Source organism: Arvicola amphibius, chromosome 13, assembly GCF_903992535.2.
Source record: "Arvicola amphibius chromosome 13, mArvAmp1.2, whole genome shotgun sequence".
Taxonomy (NCBI): Eukaryota; Metazoa; Chordata; class Mammalia; order Rodentia; family Cricetidae; genus Arvicola; species Arvicola amphibius.
Window position 1 is genome coordinate 39,103,959 of NC_052059.1, and position 18,800 is coordinate 39,122,758.

General features: G+C 41.1%; 1 protein-coding gene across 1 annotated transcript in view; it reads left to right on the forward strand.

The window, feature by feature from the left end:
* Positions 1–18,800, forward strand: part of Gtf2f2 (general transcription factor IIF subunit 2) — a 117,782-nt gene that overhangs the window by 80,335 nt on the left and 18,647 nt on the right. Inside the window, 2 exon segments of the mRNA XM_038310272.2 lie at positions 12,315–12,414; positions 14,552–14,570. Of these exon segments, the coding sequence (XP_038166200.1) occupies positions 12,315–12,414; positions 14,552–14,570 (119 nt within the window).

Below are 18,800 nucleotides of genomic sequence, written 5' to 3' on the forward strand. Positions count from 1 at the left end.
GTCTTCTACAAATTCTATCCCAAGTGGTTAAGCTGCCTATCCAGAACTACATGTGAGGCCATTTATCATGCGTCACTCAAAAGCAGCCATGGTCTCTGCAGCCTGTTTCCTCACACAGCACACCCCAGGGATGGAGCTTTCCTCCTTGTACGCACTTCCCTTGAGCAGCCTTCCCTTCAGAAGCCCATGCCACCGATGATAGGACAAGCAAACAGAAAACAAATACTGAAGAGCCGACTAAGGGAAGAGTGGGGTGTGGGTGCAGTGAACAGACATGCAACACTACCTTCCAAAAGGCTGAGGCCCAACACTACCTAAGAATTGATGGGCAGAACTGCAAGAGACCACAGCAGAAGGCCTTGGCATGATACAGAGGGGAAGGCAAGGCAGACTAGCACCCCAAAGAAACCTTCTGGAACTTCTAAGGATGTCCGCTCAGGAAGCCTTTTGTGTCGCTCATGGTAATGCCTTCCTTCTTGGGCTGCATCCCCCCAGGGAAGCTTTCCCTCGATATATAGTGTCCCAAGTACTTTATTCATCTCTCTACTGCAGCAGTGATCACTAGAGGACCCAGTGTCCCCCAGCTACTTACAAACTGAGCATAAAGGACAACGGTTCACCATGTTATTCAGTTACACTCCACTTAATACATTCAGAGTCCAGTACCCATCAGGTAACAGACATTAAGTACTGATCTACAATCCATTTAAAGTGCATTAGCAAAACTTCCAGAGAACTCTCCAGTGAAAGCATGCAAGGCAGGGCCCTGGAGAGGAAGCCCACTGCACAAAATGGTGTTATCATGTTTGTAGTGATGCATCACAGGCATGAAACAAACTGCAGGTGCTGAAGTTTGTGGCTGGAAATGTGTTCATACACATATGAACCTGTGGGATCACAGATCTGTTGTAGAAAACTGGTTCTTACAGCTGCAGTTCTGGGTACTTAACTGTGTTTTTCTTAGGGTAAAGAAATCAATAAGCTGAAAATTCAAAAACAAGTTCTTGTCTATATCTTGTCTATATTGTTAATAGTCAATTTGATTTTACATTTTTTATTTAAAAACTATGAGGGCATATGTCAAACTTGACTATACACTCTTAAAGGTTTCATATGCCAGTGAGATTTAAAAAAAATCAATACACATTTGTAGGTTAACAGTGATATATACCTTAAGGAAAAAGAAACAACTGGAAAAATTATTAAGTACCAATAGTGTAAGTATCCCAAAGTAGCTTTTCTATAGCCTGGCTGTGCCATATTAAAAGAAAAGCAATTACAATAAGCACTTCTTAGCAAAAATGCTCAACTTTCTATGAAGGTGTTTACACTACAGGAAGACATAAAAGAAGGCTTGGATCAGGCAGCTATATTTCTGCATGGTTAAGATGAAACAGAAAAACAGCAAATTCCTCTCAGTATCCTGCCTTGAAAACAAAAGTTTTTACTGGAGCTTTATCAATTTGGTAAAAATTGTTTTTAAATCGACATGGAAGACCAAACAAGTATTAAAAAAAAAACTGAGAAAAGAAAATGAGTAATACTGGGAACTGTAATAGTCATTTTCCTTACTGCTTCTTGCTGGATGTGACCTTTGTATTAAAACGAGTCCTTTGCTACAGCCCCTTCAGTTTAAGCAGCTGCCTCCCAGTATCTTGGCTTGGCGTGCGGCACTTCTTCGTCTCAGTGTCCTTCTGTCTGTTCCTTTCTCTTCTCCCTCTCTTGTTTCTTACCTCTCTCTTTTCCTCTCTCTTAGAACTTCTGAAATGTCCTCAACTGTTCATGGAATTGGCCACCTTCCTGTGTCTGCATTCTCTCCCTGCCTTTTACACAGTAAATGCCTACGAAGGACACCCTCCTCCTAAAGCAAGCCTCTCCTTAGTCCTCCAGTCACACCACCTTCTCTATGGCTCTGTTCACTTCTTAACTACAGTCCTCCTGCATGGTCTTGTTTGGTGGCACTCTGAACTTGCCTGTGACTGTTGGGAGATGGTAGATTGTGGAGTTAATTTGAAAGTAGGGCCTTTTATTAGAAGAATATGACTGATAAGAAGAATGAATAAATGCACATTTCAAAGAAATTACAGAGAGTATTGATAGACTGTATTGAGCTTCAAGTGCCTGAGTGTGGTAGAGAGGCAACTCCAGTGTGTGTGTTGGGAAATGTGGATGATTGATGAGGGCCCTGGTCTAGAAAAGTGAGGGGTGGAAGGCTGAGAGAAGACTGTCGTGAGGTTGTGTGCAATAGTCTGGATGAGTAGAATAGAGTTTATAAGAACTAATGAAAAATTTAGAAAGATAAGTCAAAGAACTAATAGCTAAAAAAAAAAGTATAAGCTGACACACTTACCAAGAAGAGATAAAAACAAGAATAACATGGTAGAGGTCAGTAGGCTTTGTTTACTGCCAGTCTCCATAGTCCCAGTGGTTTGGGGGAAGTCTCACTAAAGCAAGTACTAATGATGTGTCTGTCTGCTAAGAGGTGTTCTTAGCAGTACATTCCATGTAATTATTAGACAGTGCTTCACTTTGAACTAGGATTTTGTGTTTGTGGTGTTAAAAGCATCAAAAGATCAAAATACAGCATTGAATGAAATAGAATCTTGTTACGTATAAGGGTTCTATAAAGAATGGCCATATGAAATCATAAGAAAATGACAGAAAAAAACTTGGATTTTCTTAGTTTTTGCAACTTTCATATGGGACAAATTATTTGGCACGGAAGTTTATTGAACAGTAGGTAATTTAACTGCTTCAGGTCAAATCCAAAGCTAGCATTTGTCTTTTAAAACCGTTTCTCAGGTGTTCATCTCCGGCTTTTATTTTCATTATTTAACTTATTAAAGTTTGCTTTCTTCTAATAAGAAAAAAAATGTGCAAAAATCCTCCTATAGCCTTCTGTGTATCCCCTCAATGAGTAGAGAGCCAGAGACCAAATGGCTGGAGGCTATGGGACCTTGCCTATTTACAGTCCTGTTTGGCAGTCTTGGAGGTTTTCTCTGTGTAATATCAGTATCGGTGTCTCAGCAGCTGGTTCTAAATAGAGCTCTCTCCCTTGAAAGCTACTTCCTTCTCTAATTTTTTTTCTCCCTGACTTGATTAGGTTTTAGTTAGCACAAAAATTTCTTTTAATTTTTTAAATTTTTATGAATCTCGGCCCACATTAGCGACTATACACTGCCAGATATTTCTCATCTATTCTGGCATTTACATTTTCATGGAGTCACTAATAAATTAGCCTCTTGCTATATTTGCTTAGTCACCATAGCAACAGTATCGCGGTTCGTATACACCTGGGGAGCTTCTGCAGTCTGACATGCACAGCAGGAATTCTTGCTTCTACTCATGGCGACTGGAACTCTGTAGACGGTACTTTTTAATTTACTCAGAAGTTGTTTGATTCCACTGCTATATTGTGTTGGCACCCATCACATAGGCATAGAAATTTTATTTTAGAAAAACAATTCAGACCTGTGTAGCTACCTAGAGAAACAGTATTTCTCTCACTATAAACACCTTATGTGATCTCTAGCCTTAATATTTTTAGGAGCCAGAGAAATTGAAGGTTACGAATTGAGACTGGTTAATAATCCTAGGCATTTAACTTTAAAAACTTCAAATAAGTCTGGTTATGCCTTTGGTGTCTTTGTTGTTTGTTTGTTTTGAGACAGTGTCTCATTCTATAGCTCAGGCAGTCCTCACACTCACTGTGTGATCCAGGCTAGCTAGGAACTCTCATTCATCTGCCTCAGGTGTGTACCACCACACACAAAAGCCTTTGGGTTGTTTGATTTTATATGTATGAGTATGTTGCCTGCATATATGTATATATGCCCATGTAGACCAGAAGAGGGCGTCAGATCCCCTAGAAATAGAGTGAGATGTTTCTGAGCCATGCTCAGAATAGAATCCTGGTCTTCTGCAAGAAGCATCAAGTGCTCTTAACCACTGAGCCATCCTCTCCACCCCCCAAGCCTTCAGTTTTTAATATAATAAAAGATGAAAACTGAAGGTACTTCTCATCATAGTGATGTTTTCTATCTTTCTGCTGTCACGTTTCTGTTAGATCGGCCTCTTTGAATCTCATTTTATCTCCTTTCTTACGCACTTCCTATTTTATTTAGGGTCTATACAGCCCCAGTTGGCCTGGAGCCCAAAGAGGTCCAACTGCCTCTGTCTCTCAAGTGCCGGGATTACAGGCTTTGTGCTGTCTTGCCTGGTAGCCTGTATGCTCACTGTAGCTACTGCTTAAGTCCATACTTTTCCTGAGTGTTTCCACTATGTAAATGTGATTTCTTCGGGTTATATCTCTTCAAGCCTCTGTTTCATTTTTCTTGATAGGATTTTTCTTTGGTACCTGGCTTAGGAAGCCTGACTTGACTTAACCACCATTACACCCGTGGTAAACTGAAACTTGAAGCTGGGGTGTGCATGCTAGTCCTGCCATGATAGTGTGGTGCAGTTTTGTACTCTAAAGTATTGTACATTGTGTTTAAGATGATTGTTTGTGCCAGAAATTTTCTCCCTCTCTCTCTGTTATATATGATGTATACATGCGTGCAGGTACACTCATCTTTAAGTATATGAGAAAGTATGTCTGACTTGAACTAAGAAAGGAAATAACTGCCATGGATAAGTTGAAAATTGCCAGATTTTCTAATTAGTTGAACAAAATCTTGAATCCTGATTGTTTTTTTTTTTTTTAATGGAGTCTTATTATGTTACCCAGACTGGACTCGAGCATCCTACCTTACTTAGTCCGTGCCCAGTACCTGCAACTGCAGTGTGTGCCTCTGCGCTCTGCATAGAACTGTGCCACATCCTGTGACCACTCCCTCTGACAGCCAAGGCTACACTGGATGCAGGGACTTGATTTGCTTTATATTTACACAGAACTCACTCCAGTTTTGTTTTGTATTAAGAAGGAATGAATGGGGCCAGGCGGTGGTGGCGCACGCCTTTAATACCAGCACTCGGGAGGCAGAGGCAGGCGGATCTCTGAGTTCGAGGCCAGCCTGGTCTACAAGAGCTAGTTCCAGGACAGGCTCTAGAAACTACAGGGAAACCCTGTCTCGAAAAACCAAAAAAAAAAAAAAAAAGGAGAAGGAATGGATGATTGAATCATATGAAAAGTTGCTGGTTTTAGAATCCAAAAATTATCACATTTCTGTGTTCTATAGAGTGAGGTTTGTTTTGTTTTGTTTTCCCTAGCCTGACCACAGCTGTAATGTGCTCCACTAAGAGCAATCTAGGTGAGTCCTTTAGCCAGTTTCTGGATTCTCCGTGGCAGTGGATTGTGAAAATTGGGTGGAAGGAATTCCTGCTCCTTTGGAGAAGCTGTTCTTGCTGCTGGGTGGTGATTCTCATTGGCTTCATGACTGCTGCTCTAGTAATGTTTGCTGCTGCTATACAGGAAAAACAAACATCAAAAACGCTTTGGGATACAAATAGATCAGAGGGCTGCTAATTAATAGCTTGGTATAGATAGTCTATGTGGGGTTATTTCTTTGGGGAGGTTATATTCAAGGTTTTGTTTTGGTTGGTTGGTTTTAGGTAAGTTGAGTGGGGTTTTTTGTTTGTTTGTTTGTTTGTTTTTCCTACTGAACTTGTTGGCAACATTTGGTAAGTGATGTCTTAAGTTTTTTTTGGTACAATTAGGCCTGGCAGCACCATCACTACATTCCTTAGAGTGACAGTCAGCTGGAGTAGAGGACTATCGGCCCCTGGGGTGAAGCACATTCTCTTTCTGGTTCACCATTTACCTCTCAGGGCTTATAAAAGTACAGCAGCATTGTGGTTGTTTGAATGAGAATGGCCCTCATAGGCCATCTGTTCCCATACTGTGTCTGCCCCTGTTGAATGAACTGTGGGTCTAGGAGGTGTGGCCTGTGGAAGAGGTGCGCCACTGGCCAGATTGCATGCTGTGCTGCCCTAGGATTCGGCTTCCAAACCAATGCCTCTGACTAAATGCAGCCTGAAACTTTTCTTCTCTTTTTCCCCTAATTTACTCAGCTCGTTAATAACAGATGCCTGTTCTCGGCCCAGCATGTTAATGGGATCCCTAGAGACAATTGTTGAGGTCATTTTGCTGTTTGCTCTCTGTGGTTCCTCTGACAGTCCTGCCACATCAGGAGACAGTTCATTTCCTCAGATGAAGCCCTAAACTTTCTCCATGGTCCCTCAGATCTGCATTCTAGTAGATGGACATGCACTTACTGTTGCAAGCCCCTGAAGAAGCTCACCGTGAGCTGTTCCCCTAATACTGAAGTGTCTCAGAGCTGGCTGCTTCACAACCCTTCCATACAACAGACATCTCAGCCTGACCCTGGTTATTTTATTACTTTTCTCCCAGCCTTCTGTCACCGGTTCTCAAGCTGTAGTTCTTCAAGAACTTCTTCTCCTGTGGCCTGATCTAGGATGCTGTGCGCTCCTGCCCACAGGCAGCTCCAGTGCCCTGATGCATTCTGTGCTTCTCTCTCACGTTGTGAATGCCAGCATCCAACTCTCCCTTCAGAAATGGCATCTGAGGTTTAAAAAAGTAGGTAGTCCTTTGTAAAGCTTGTCATTTTAAGAATAACATGAGTTGTAATCAAATACAGCTGTAGCACAAGCGAGAAATGAAGGCTGCAATTGTGTTTACATTATGAACCGATTACCACATTAGCAGTTGTTGCTGAGAACACTTGTTGCTCAGTGTTGTTTGCAGTTGTTAGCTCTCGTTGATAGCCACACTGAAAAGGCTTGATGGTGAACAAGCCGTCTACATGGGCAGTCATGCGTACTGTGGTATTTGTTCATGTGCAGTTCTGCTGCTTCCTTTGTGATCTAATTGTCCAACAAAAGCATTATTTTCTTACGTGCTCAACAAACATTTATTTGGTCGCTATTACGTGAAAAACACTGTATTAACCAATGAGTAACTGGGGCTTATTAGCTAAAATCTGTAGCCAACAGCTTAAGTCAAGATTGCCATTTTGAGTAGATTTTTTTAATATTTGAAGGATGTATATGTTACTAATTTTAACATGAACTTTACATTTTTAAAGTATACTTGCTAATTTAATCTGGAAGTTGGATTTATATCAAGTAACTATTCATAAAAGCATACTAAGAAAGACCTTTAAGTAATTTTGGTATTGTGATCTAATGACTAGTGATACTGGCTTAATGGAAATCATTTGGTGTGGAGAGGGATATCATACAGGAGGCAGTACTCCATGTTTTCATAGACTTGGATTAGTTATAGGCAGACTGATAACTGTCAAAAAGAATTGCTGGACTAGAGATGGCCCCGTTAGATCTGCAGCCCCTCATTAACTAGCCATAGCAGTGCATGCCTATGAAAGCAGGATAAAGGTCAGTCTAGGCTGCGTGAGACCTATGTCATGCGAAAAAGAATGCTTGCTTGTTTCTTTCTGCTAAATTTTGTGTCGTTACCTGGCCTTATGTGAGCCATGTAGTAGTAGATGGTCTGGTTTATGCACTGCGAGGGAAAGTACAGCTGGGGGTTTCCAGCATGGAGTAAGAACTTTACACGTCTGCCATGTCCATTTCCCGTGTTGTTCTGTTGGTGCTCTTAGGTCACATAGACTGAGCGTTTTCTTTCTGGGAAGAAATGTTCCACATAGGATCTCATTAATCTTAGGAAGACCCTAATTAGTGAGATGATGGGGACTGTTCCCATTAAGTAGTAGCAAGGTGAAATAATTTTATGTAGCCTAAGCTACATGGCGTTAGTAGTTGTTAGTTGTTGTCCAGAGAAATAGGTTGTCCCTCATATAAGGTGCTTGTTTCCTGTTCTGAGAGTTCAAAGTTAAAAGTTTCAGCTTTTCAGTTCTCTGAACTTTCAACTAGAGTGGTTTTTTTCAAGGTTAGAATTTAAAGATCTTACGGTTCTAGTAAAATACAGAGACTCCTTGGGAGTGTTTTACAGTAACGTGGTTATAGTTACTCAAGCTCTTCCTCTTATGTGCCCCAACTCAGTTATGTTCCAGTTTGTTAAATGTGTCTTCAAAATAAGTTTTTAAATTTGGCTGTCTTCTGTGTCCTTAAGCTTTACCATGCTCATCAGGGCCTAATGCAGACCGTGTACCTTCCTGTGCACTGTACAGTAGCCTCCTCCGTCTCCCATCACCCACCCACCCCTGTAATGGGCCTGTGGTCTTAGGGTTCCTTTAGGAACTAAAGGTCTTGCACAGGGTCCCCAATTCAGTTCCACATGCCTACTCCTGACTTTTGTCATAATTTGGAACTCTGCTACAGGCAAAACAGACAGATTTCTCTCTTCTGGCTTTGGCCAAAACTGTAACTAAATTGACTTTTCCATTTCAGTATACATGTGCTGAACCCAGGAAGCTAGGCTATGGTATCTGTCTTTGTCAGTGTTCTCTTTCTGAGAAGAAACACTATGACCACAACTGCTCTTGTAAAGCAAAGCATTTAATCGGGGGCTGACTCATAGGTCAGAGGTTTAGTCCATTTTTGTCATGATGGGAAGCATGGTGGAGCAAGCACACGCATACATGGTGCTGGACAGGGGATAAGAGTTCTACGTCTGGATTCTCAGGCAGCAGGAAGGAAGAGGGACATACTGGGCTTGACTTGGGTATCTGAAACCTCAAGGCCACACCTCCTAATAGTACTACTTCCAGTACTACTTCCTATGAGCCTATGGGGACCATTTTCAATCTACCACAGTGGCCAAAACTGGAATGATAACACTGTTTTGTAAATAGCAGTCAAAGAAACAGGTTTCGTTGTTATTTGGGGTTTTGTTCTGAATTAGGTGTAAGTACCTGTATGTGGGTGTCTGTACATTAGTACAATTAGTGGCGGCCAGAGGGTTTCAGCTTCACTAGAGTGACATTACAGGTGTTATTAGCTGCCTATGGGCGCTAGTAACCAGAGCTGGGTTCTCGGCAAGCATAGTATGCTCAGTATGTGCTAAGCTATCTCTCCAGCCCGCAGAGCACTGATTTAAAGCACATGTGTGTTCACTGCTTTACTTTAAATTTCTGACTTTCCAGGCTGGAGAGATTGCTCAACATTAAACAGAACATACTACTCTTCCTAAAGACCAGAGGTCATTTCTCAGTGTCCACTTGGGGCAGCCTAGACTTGCCTTTAACATCAGCTCAGGGGATCCAACACCTTCCTGGTCTCCACCCACACAAAGTCACACATATGCATAATTAATTAATTTAAAATTAAAAGTTTGATTACATAAAAGTCATATCCTGTGACAAAAAAGTTTGATTCGTAGCTACTATAGCATTATAAACATGTTGTCAAATGCTTTCTTTGTGATTAGAGAAATTATTGGTTTCTCCTAACCTTTTAATGTGCAGGTTTCTCTGAATTAATTGTCCTGTAGTGGCATTAGGAATTTGTACCAAGTATCTGTTAAGTGGTTTATAAAACAAAGGTGCTCAATAATATAAGAAATATAATACTATATTTCTTAAGCCAAGCTTGATGACACACACCTTGAATCCCAGCTCTTGAGAAGCCAAATCAGGAGGATCTCTGTGAGTTTGAAGCCAGGCAGGTCTACAAAAAAGCAAAATAAAGAACATTATATTCCTGATTACAGTTTCTTGGAAATAACACTGTGGTTTTTGGTGTTCTGAAAAAGGTAAGACCTAGTCTTAGGCACATCAGGACACCGAAGCATTTCTCTTTCTCCTCATTCAGCCTTACACCTGTCTGTAGCTGGCTGTATGAAGTGAGTATTTTCAAATTATATTGTGTTGAAAAACCCAGATAATCCTTATTTTGATGTTGAAAGTGTGGTGAAGCCAGCAGTGTTTAATTTAGAGCATTGTTAATAATAAAATAGAGTTGCAAATTGCTCTGGCACATCATGAGATAATGCTAAATGAATTATTTAGTGTTAAATAAAAAAGCCTGTTAAACTATTTTAAACTATTCATGGTTAATGAAAATATTTTAAGATTAAGTTCTTTTGAAATGTGTTGTGTTTTCAGTCCATAGATTAACCTTTTGAATTTTGAGTCACAGGATGTCCTCTTTTAATTAAAACAAAACTCTGGGAATTGACTTTTTTAGTATATAATAGAAAGGTTAAATTTTTGTGTGAGCTCTTGATTTAAAAGAGAATGGCAATGTGTTCCTTTATTTAAAATATTTGATGCTTTGAGAATAAACGTGACACAACTCTCTGATGATGAAATTGACTTTCAAAGTTGAAAGGAAAGTGTGCCTCGTGACCACGCGCAGCAGGGTGCAGAGGCTACAGATAAATCCAGGGTGCGGCTGTCCAGCTCTCGCCTAAACTCACTGAAACTGGACTTCAGATGTGGGGTGATGGGCGTGACTGATGGGGGGCAAGAGAAGGGGCTGTTGCTGGCGCCTCCTCCTCAATGTCTCCAGAAGAGTCATGGAGGGAGGTGCTTGAAGCAGGGAAGCTGGTGTGATGGCAGCACTGGGATTTCCACCTGGAGAGGCCCGTCAGCCCCTTGAGCTGAGCACCTGAGGGCGGAGGGCTGCAGTCAGAACACGGGACTGCCACTTAATCGTGCCTGTTTTATTTCGCCAAGGAGTTAGGCATGCCTAGTTCCTACACTTTGTGAACATTTCTGGTCTGTCTTCATCACTTTTCTCTGCTCTTCTGAGAGGTCTGACCCCCAGTCCCTTCAAGATTGCTTTGCTTAGAAGAGTTGCTGTATCTTTTTGCCTTCACTCTGACCCTGAGCAGCAGTGTGCCACCTCACCCTCGTACACCTTGTAGTTGCTGTCCCTCCATGTCCCTGTGAGCTGACTGAAGGCTGCCTGCCTTGTCCTCAGGACTGCTGCTAACTGACTACAGACAGCATTTACTTAGTGATTGAGCCTTTGTGTTGTATCCCTAACCTCTAACCAAATGGGGTACTTGCTTTCCATTTTTCTTCTGATTATAAAAGTCATAGGTGTTTATTGTAAAGATTTGAGAAAGCTCAACAACAACAAAAAAAAATCTTCAAATGTACTAATTTTGATCTATTCCCATCTTTTGTGTACTTCCACATTGAAAAAGTAAATAACTGAGACTGGACAAATGGCTCAGCAGTTAAAAAATACTGCTCTTCCAGGGCACCTGAGTTCAGTTCCCAGCACCATGATGTGCTTGCTGCTCACAACCACCTCAGACTCCAGCCCCATACAATCCAACACCCTCTTTTGGCTTCCTTGGGCCACCATTATATATGTCACACACAGGGGTGGGGGAGAGGAGAGAGCATGCATACATAAAAATAAATTCTTTAAATAAAACCTACAACAGTCAAACTGTTTTCTAGCCTGGTTCTCTTTTCCTTGGTGCTTTAATTGCATTGCATCCATTAATTCCTTAAAGGCTTCACTGTGGTCCATTCTTCAGTGGCTATCTCAGTGGAATTCATAAGGGATAAGCCCAGGTAATTCTCCAAAAATACTTTTATTCTGTGCTTATTCTTCAATTCTAAGCTAGCCATATCCAGTCGGTGGTTTTCTGAAGTATGTTACATTTTGTGTTCTGATGCCCTGGTGATGAAAAGTCTGAAGGCCCCATAATACCTTTGTCTTTAAAAACAGTTACTTTGTGAGCTGTGCTTTCCCATCTTAAACCAGGCTTTTGGATTTGCTGTGCTTAGAAACCAAATGAATTTATTTTTAAGAAGCAAATTTAGTATGCAAATGAGGACACAATACAAATCCTAAAGTTACTGCTTAAAAAGATACAGGCACCCATCGATATACATGGGATCATGTGTATTTTTTTTTTTTCTGAAGGCAGTATTTCAAGTTACATTTAATTCAGATAGAGTTTTGCAGCACTTTAGACCAGTGTTGTCCAGTAGAGGCTTCTGTGGAGAGAAAAATGTTTTGAGCCTCAGTGGCTACTGATCAGGAAGTCACTAGTCACTGGACAGTGAGTGCCTTTTTTTGGTTTGGTTTGGTTTGGTTTGGTGTTTGTTTGTTTGTTTGTTTGTTTGTTTGTTTGTTTTGCTCACCTTTATTTCTTGTCAGAATAACGGAAGCTTTGGATTAATCACTTGAATTTTAGACAATCATTTAAGACAATACATTTTGCTTGAAGAGTTTGGTTTACCCATGCATCACAGTTTCAGAACTACATTCAGGACTGTAATGGCATACATAACTTGTATGTTTAGCTTATGATACTAGGTTTTACATTGGAGTTGTCTGTGTTACTGTGTATTGTGGGAAAGCTGCTATGAGATTCTGGCTTACTTGCTTACATGTTATTAGTAATTGGCATAACTACAGGACTCGCTCTTCTAAGCAGTGTGTTAATGGTGCCTTCTCTTTTTCAGATTGCAAATAGAAGAGTCCTCCAAACCTGTAAGACTATCCCAACAGCTGGACAAAGTCGTAACTACCAATTACAAGCCCGTCGCTAACCATCAGTACAATGTAAGTTCTGTGACTTTCATCAGTGTCCTTGTTGTACTGAGGTCACACATTCTTAGACTCTGGACCTTCAGAGCCTTGCAGCTTACTGTGACCTGGGCTAAGCATAGAAAGGTGCTTACCCTGTATCCGCAGCTACATGGCAGAAGGGAGCCGCTGTCTAAATTGTTCTTGATTGGGTTTTACAGACAGATAATACTTTATTCTCAATGTTTCTAATCACAACATACTTCATAAATATAAATATACTAATTTTGTTTTCTGTATCTATATGGTTTACCATACCAGTTTTGATATGCTGACAGATTTTCAAAGATCATACATAACTGTACACAACTATCTGTCATTTTTTAAAAATTATTTAACAATCTTAAAGATTCTGGAGCAGTGATAGCATTGTTATTTATTAAGTTCACTTTGCCTCATTTCAAGTGCCACAGGCATTTTTATGGTCCTTCACTCCTATGCAAAGTGAGGACTGCCAGTGTTCTTAAACCTTCTATTGAAGTGTATGTATAGAACAATGTCTGCTCGAGATGTAAATTGTCTTTTACCTAACCTAGCACATTATATGTCCGTTACTTTTGTGAGCTCTTCTTTAAAAATGGCCTGTCGTCGCCATTACTGTTAGCTTTTGAAGTGTAACTGCTGTTGCGTGCGTGAGTGAAACTGACCAGTCGAGACATCCACCCAGACAGTCTGGCTTAGGAGCTGTGCTGGCTAACTTTATGTCAGCGTCATACAAGCTAGGGTCTGTTGGGGAGCAGGAGCTTCATTTGAGAAAATGCCTCCCCTAGATTTGCCTATGGGCAAGTCTGTGGTACATTTTCTTGATTGATAATTGATATGGGAGGGCCCCGCCCATTGTGGGCAGTTCCATCCCTGTGCTGGTGGTCCTGAGTGCCATGAGAAGGCAGGCTGAGCGGGGAATGGGGGCGGGGGGTGGCACACACCAGCCTGGGCTACAGAGAGAGTTCCAGGACAGCCAAGGCAAGCTGAGCAAGGCAGTGAGGGCCATTCCTCCATGGCCTCCTCATCAGTTCTCACCTCCAGATGCCTGCCCCGAGACCTTTGGAAGATGCACTGCACGTTGTAAGAGCAAATAAACCCTCTTCCTTCCTCAAGTTGCTTAGGATCATGGTGTTTTGTCACAGCAATAGAAACCCAACTAAGACAGGAGCCAAATGCTCTAGCTACTGTGTGTGTTGCTGTAGATTGTTAGCAGTGCTAATGGATGGAGCCCAAGAATGTGATGGATTCCTGAAGGTAAAGGGAAGTCTAAATAACAGTTAATAGATTGAATCTTGTGTCCTATGCTGTTGGCTACTTTCCTTTTGTTCTAAGTTTAGGAAAAATAAAGCCTCTGTAAGATGGGCCTTGAGCACCCAGACTTGATTTGTTGCTCATGCCACAGAATAGTTATCCGAGTTCCTCATGCTTATTTGTACAAGATGGCAAATGCTTTCAGGATGAAACAAATGTCTTCAGTCCACTCACTTGTTACAGTTCACTATACTGGCTGAATGAAAGGAAGCAGGCAGCAGTTCAGCTGTGTAGCCCCTGGTTATGCTTTGGGGGGAAAGTAAACTAAAGAAGAGGACCAGGAAGGTAAGTGGAGTCCGCAGTGTTAGGTAATCTGAGAGAGGTGTTTTGCTGTTGTCTGTTGAATGAGACAGTTGATGAAAGGCAGTTTCTTTGTCCTGTTTTCTTTTCTAGTTGTTTCTGTTCTTAGAATATTGTCATGTGTGGTGTTAGAATGAACTAAATTCTAAAAATATATCAGTTAGTGATTTTGTTGTATTAGCTCCATAGAACGTGCTTGCACAAACATGACTATAGCTTAGAGTCCTAGGCGATACGGTGTGCACTGTCTGTACGTGTCTAAAACATACTGTATAGGACTCCACATGCAACTTCCAGGGCTACATGAGAAAGGGAAGTAATGTGACAGGCTGTGTTATTTTTGCTTCTCTTCTTCGTCAGTGTGTTCTTCCTGTAATCCAGAATCTGCTTCTGCTCCTCTCATAGGGACCACATGTGCTTTCACTCTGGTACATTTTTATCACCAGAAAGGCAAGACAGCTTACCCTTCCCTGGGTCACAAAGGGATATATACTTCCTAGAGGGAATTTTGAGAGAGAGGGAGAGGGAGAGGGAGAGTAAGGGAGGGAGAGAGGGAGGGAGGGAGGGAGGGAGGGAGGGAGGGAGGGAGGGAGGGAGGGAGGGGAGAGAGAATTGGGCCTGGCAGTCTTATGTCTAAACTTTATAATAGTAAGACAAGATGTGTATACAGTAATGGTTCTCTCTGTTGCTTAAGACAGAAAAACATTAGAAATAATGAGGATTGGTTAACTATTTTAGGTTATTAGTTTTAGAGAGTAGGATTTAATATGCATTCACCCTGTTGGTTGTTGGGACTGTGACAGTGAGGATGTGCTGTCTGGAATGCTGTTGGTCAGTCAAGTTCTCCCTTTGAGTAGGAAGGGAAGAGTGTCTGTAGAGAGGGAATCCCCTGGTGACCTGCCTTCCTGAGCTGCCACCTCTTCCTGTTCTCTGCTTGTGCCTTCCTTAGATCCCAAGTTGGGGCGTGGTGACCATTTCCTTTGAAGTAGGGAGCACAGTTTTTTGTAGTATTAACCACCACTTTCCCCTTAATTCCATTGCAAATACCCCCTGTGCTGCCATAGACCATTAGTCCTAAGATGAAAGGCAAGTCCCCTCTAGGAGGATCGAAGCTGGAGCCTTGGTAGGGCAGCTCAGACCTCTGCCCGGGTCATTGTGTTAGTAACATTAACACTCAGCCTGGCATTAGAGTTTTATGTTAGAATATTTTGATAGTGTGCTCTTTTTACTACTAAAATTAGTACAAATTCATTGTATTCTGAAGTCCTCATTAAGATATAAAGCTGTAGGATCTCTGTTTTAATAGTCTCTTCACATTAGGTGACATTTCACTTCAAGTCCCATACCTTTATTAGGATTATTATGATATAAATGAGTGTAGTAAGTTTATCTAATAATTTTGGATTGAGACTTTGTTTTTATAGAAACAAAGCATTTGAGTGTTTGTGATTGTTTTCTATAGGAATGGATCAGAATGGGCAGAGGAGCCTGCATAGCTTTAAAAACCTTGTGGTAATTCCAGTGTAATAGCGATTATAGAAATTGCTATTATACTGTGCTTATTTATATTATACTTATTTATTTTTAAGATATTGAGAAATCAGCATGGTTTAAAATGAACAATTTAAACCAGGCAGTGGGGCACATGCCTTTAATGCCAGACTGGTCTACAGAGCAAGTTCCAGGACAGGCTCCAAAGCTACACAGAGAAACCCTATCTCAAAAAACAAAAACAAACAAAACAGTTTAAAGGTCACATAATAAAACTAATAAAATTTAAAACAATATAATATTGAAATATTTTCAATCTATAGTCTTTTTTTGCGCATGGTAAGGTAAGGTGGTTATAGCTGAACAGCCCAACCCTGCCGCTACTTAGATCAGAATTAAATACCTTGCATTTACTGCTAGAAAATGTGCACTGTGCACATCACTCCTGTCATCCCTGTGCCTTCGTGCAGTCCTCATGTAGTCAGATACTTTGAGCAAAAGAGCAGAATTGTAGCCACGCAGCAGTTCCCTATGCTCTCGTTGTCAGCTTCCTGGGTTGGTACTAAATTTGGACTTGAAAATCTATTAGGTAGTAAATATATGTGAATAAGAAAGTGGAAAACTGACAGTTCTTGTGCTAAAATGATTATCAGTCACTCTCAAGTAGAAACAATGAAGTAATCAGATCTGACAAGAACATGGCTCTTTTCAAAATAGAAACTAGCAATATCACTGTAAGAATGGCTTGTCCTTCTCTATCTTTGTTGATGGATCTGTCGTGTCTTTCTTGAGAATTGAAACAACTCCAGATCCTTAAAGCAAAAAGGGATTTAATATAGAGAATTGACTGTCAGATATTTTGTGAGTACAAAATGGAAGGTCATGGTCATGAAAAAGTTAGCTACCAGAGATCTGCTGAAGGAAGGGTGGGGGGGAGAAAAATCCTCGTTTCCCCCACCATCACTTTTCTCTTGGCAGAAGGGCAGCTGGAAACCAGCTAACAATCAAACCTTGGAAAGGTAGTCTGTAGTGTGGTGATACTTTTGTTTTAACAAATAAATCTTGCCTGTAGTACAGAGCTAAGCCACTAGAGGCCAGGCAGTGATGGCACATACCTTTAGGGCGACAGAGGGGACAGATCTCTGTTAGTTCAAGGCCACCCTGGGCTACACGAAATTAAAGAGAAGCAGAGCTCACACAAAGGTGATCCCAGCACTAAGGAGGTGGAGATAGGAAACGGGAGTGATATGGCTGGGTGGAGAGAAGAATATAAGATGGGAAAAGACAGGCGCTCAGTGCAGTCTGAGGCAGCAGTCTGAAGCAATCAGTCTGAGGACAGGATCTACCCTTTTGTCTGAGCATTGGTAGAGGAAATCTCTAGTGGCTGCCACTCTGCTTTTCTAATCCTTCAGCTTTCAGCCCCTTATAGCTGACTCTGAGTTTTTGTTATTAAGACCAATTAGAATTCATGTTACACTATAGACCCCTGCCACTCTGGCCACCACCACGGCTTTGACTATGAAAATAACTGACCCTTAACCTTTACGGGTTTTGTACCTTATTATATTAGCTTTTGGTAGTATAGATTTTCTGAGTTTGAAGTACTATTGAAAACTATCCTAAAAAATAGATCACCTTTTTTCTTTCCAAATCACTATATTTTGAGTGTAAATAATAAGGTGGTTTAATTGTTTTTCTGGTGGAAGGAGGTGTGCGTGTGTGTGTGTGTGTGTGTGTGTGTGTGTGAGAGAGAGAGAGAGAGGAGAGAGAGAGAGAGAGAGAGAGAGAGGGAGGAAGAAAGAGAGAGAGAGAGAGAGAGAGCACCAGAGGTCCACAGTGAACGTCTTTCTTGCTCAGTTACTCTTCGTCTTATCTTTGAGACGGTCTCTAGACTGAACCCGAAGTCCATTGATTCAGCTGTTCTGACTGGCCAACAAGCCCAGATTTCTAAATTCAGTTCTTCATTTTTCAGAATAATTCGTGATTTTATTTAATCTATTTCAATTGAGTGTGCAACTTATAAGATAATACATGTATGATTCATTCTTTAAATTTTTTGCTTGTAGAGGTGTTAATCAAAAAGTGTAGTCAGGCCAGGTGTGATATCACATACTTTTAATCCTAGCCTCACTCTTGAGGCAGATGGGTCTCTATGAGTTCAAGCCAAACAGGGTTACATAGTGAGACCCTGTCTTTAGAAAATAAAGAAGTATAATTAGGGGCTGGATATATATACCTCCTTGGCAAGGTGTTTGCCTGGCAAACAAGAAGCCCTAAATTTGGATTGATTTTTGTATATGCTTGTAATCCCAGCATGCTTGAGGTGAAAACAAAAGGATCAGAAGTTCAAAGGTTATCCTTAGCTGTATCAAGTCTGAAGCCAGCCTAGGCTACATGAGACCCTGTCTAAAAGTACACTTGAATAAAATTAGCTAATATGCAAGATTTTTGCTAACTCTCCTTCTCTGAGTCAAAGTAATGATAGCACTGTCTGGTGGGCTTGTGTCATCGTCTGCCTGTGTTTCTTTCAGATGTACCCTGTGGGCTCCTAAAGAACTGTCCTCTGTTCTCTGTGTGGTGGTTCTTGGTGTGCCTTCCATGCTAGAATCACCCAGAAGGATGCTTTCCTGAAGAGGGGAAATGCCTCCAAAAATTAACTCTGTTGATCAAATGTGGATCGTGTTTTAAGCTCCTAGGTTATTCTGGTTTGCAGCCACCAATCCAAAGACAGAAACTTTTTATAGTTGCCTGCCATCTGTTGAGAGGGGAATGGGGTTCTGTAATGGCACCAGGAGACAGTCTTCTAACTTAAGATGTATCTGCCTTCTCACCTTTGTTACTATCCCGACCCTCTTGTTCTAAGTTTAATAAAGGACTTTTTATCTAACTTTCGGTGGTAGAGGAACTAAGAAAAGCTAATTGGAAAACACTGAAATACTAAAAGTTTATTACATAAAACCTCAGGTAACATCCTCCTCCCTGGAACTAGGAAGACATTTCATGTTTATGCATAGTCCTTTCCCTTCTGTGAGACAGCCAACTGCTAGTCTCCAGAACTAAGGTTGTTGAGCTTTGAGTTTTTCAGTTAGGTACATAAATTTTTACTTTTGATCACTAAAATGGATGCCCATAGGACTCTATCCTAAGGGCTTCTCAGCAGTATTTCCCTGACATGGTTTAATAGGAGAATGCTATATGCCTTGTCCTTTTGAATTTGCACACCAAGGACTGACCTGCTCTAAAGAATTGCTTTTTTCCCAAGCAATGATGACACA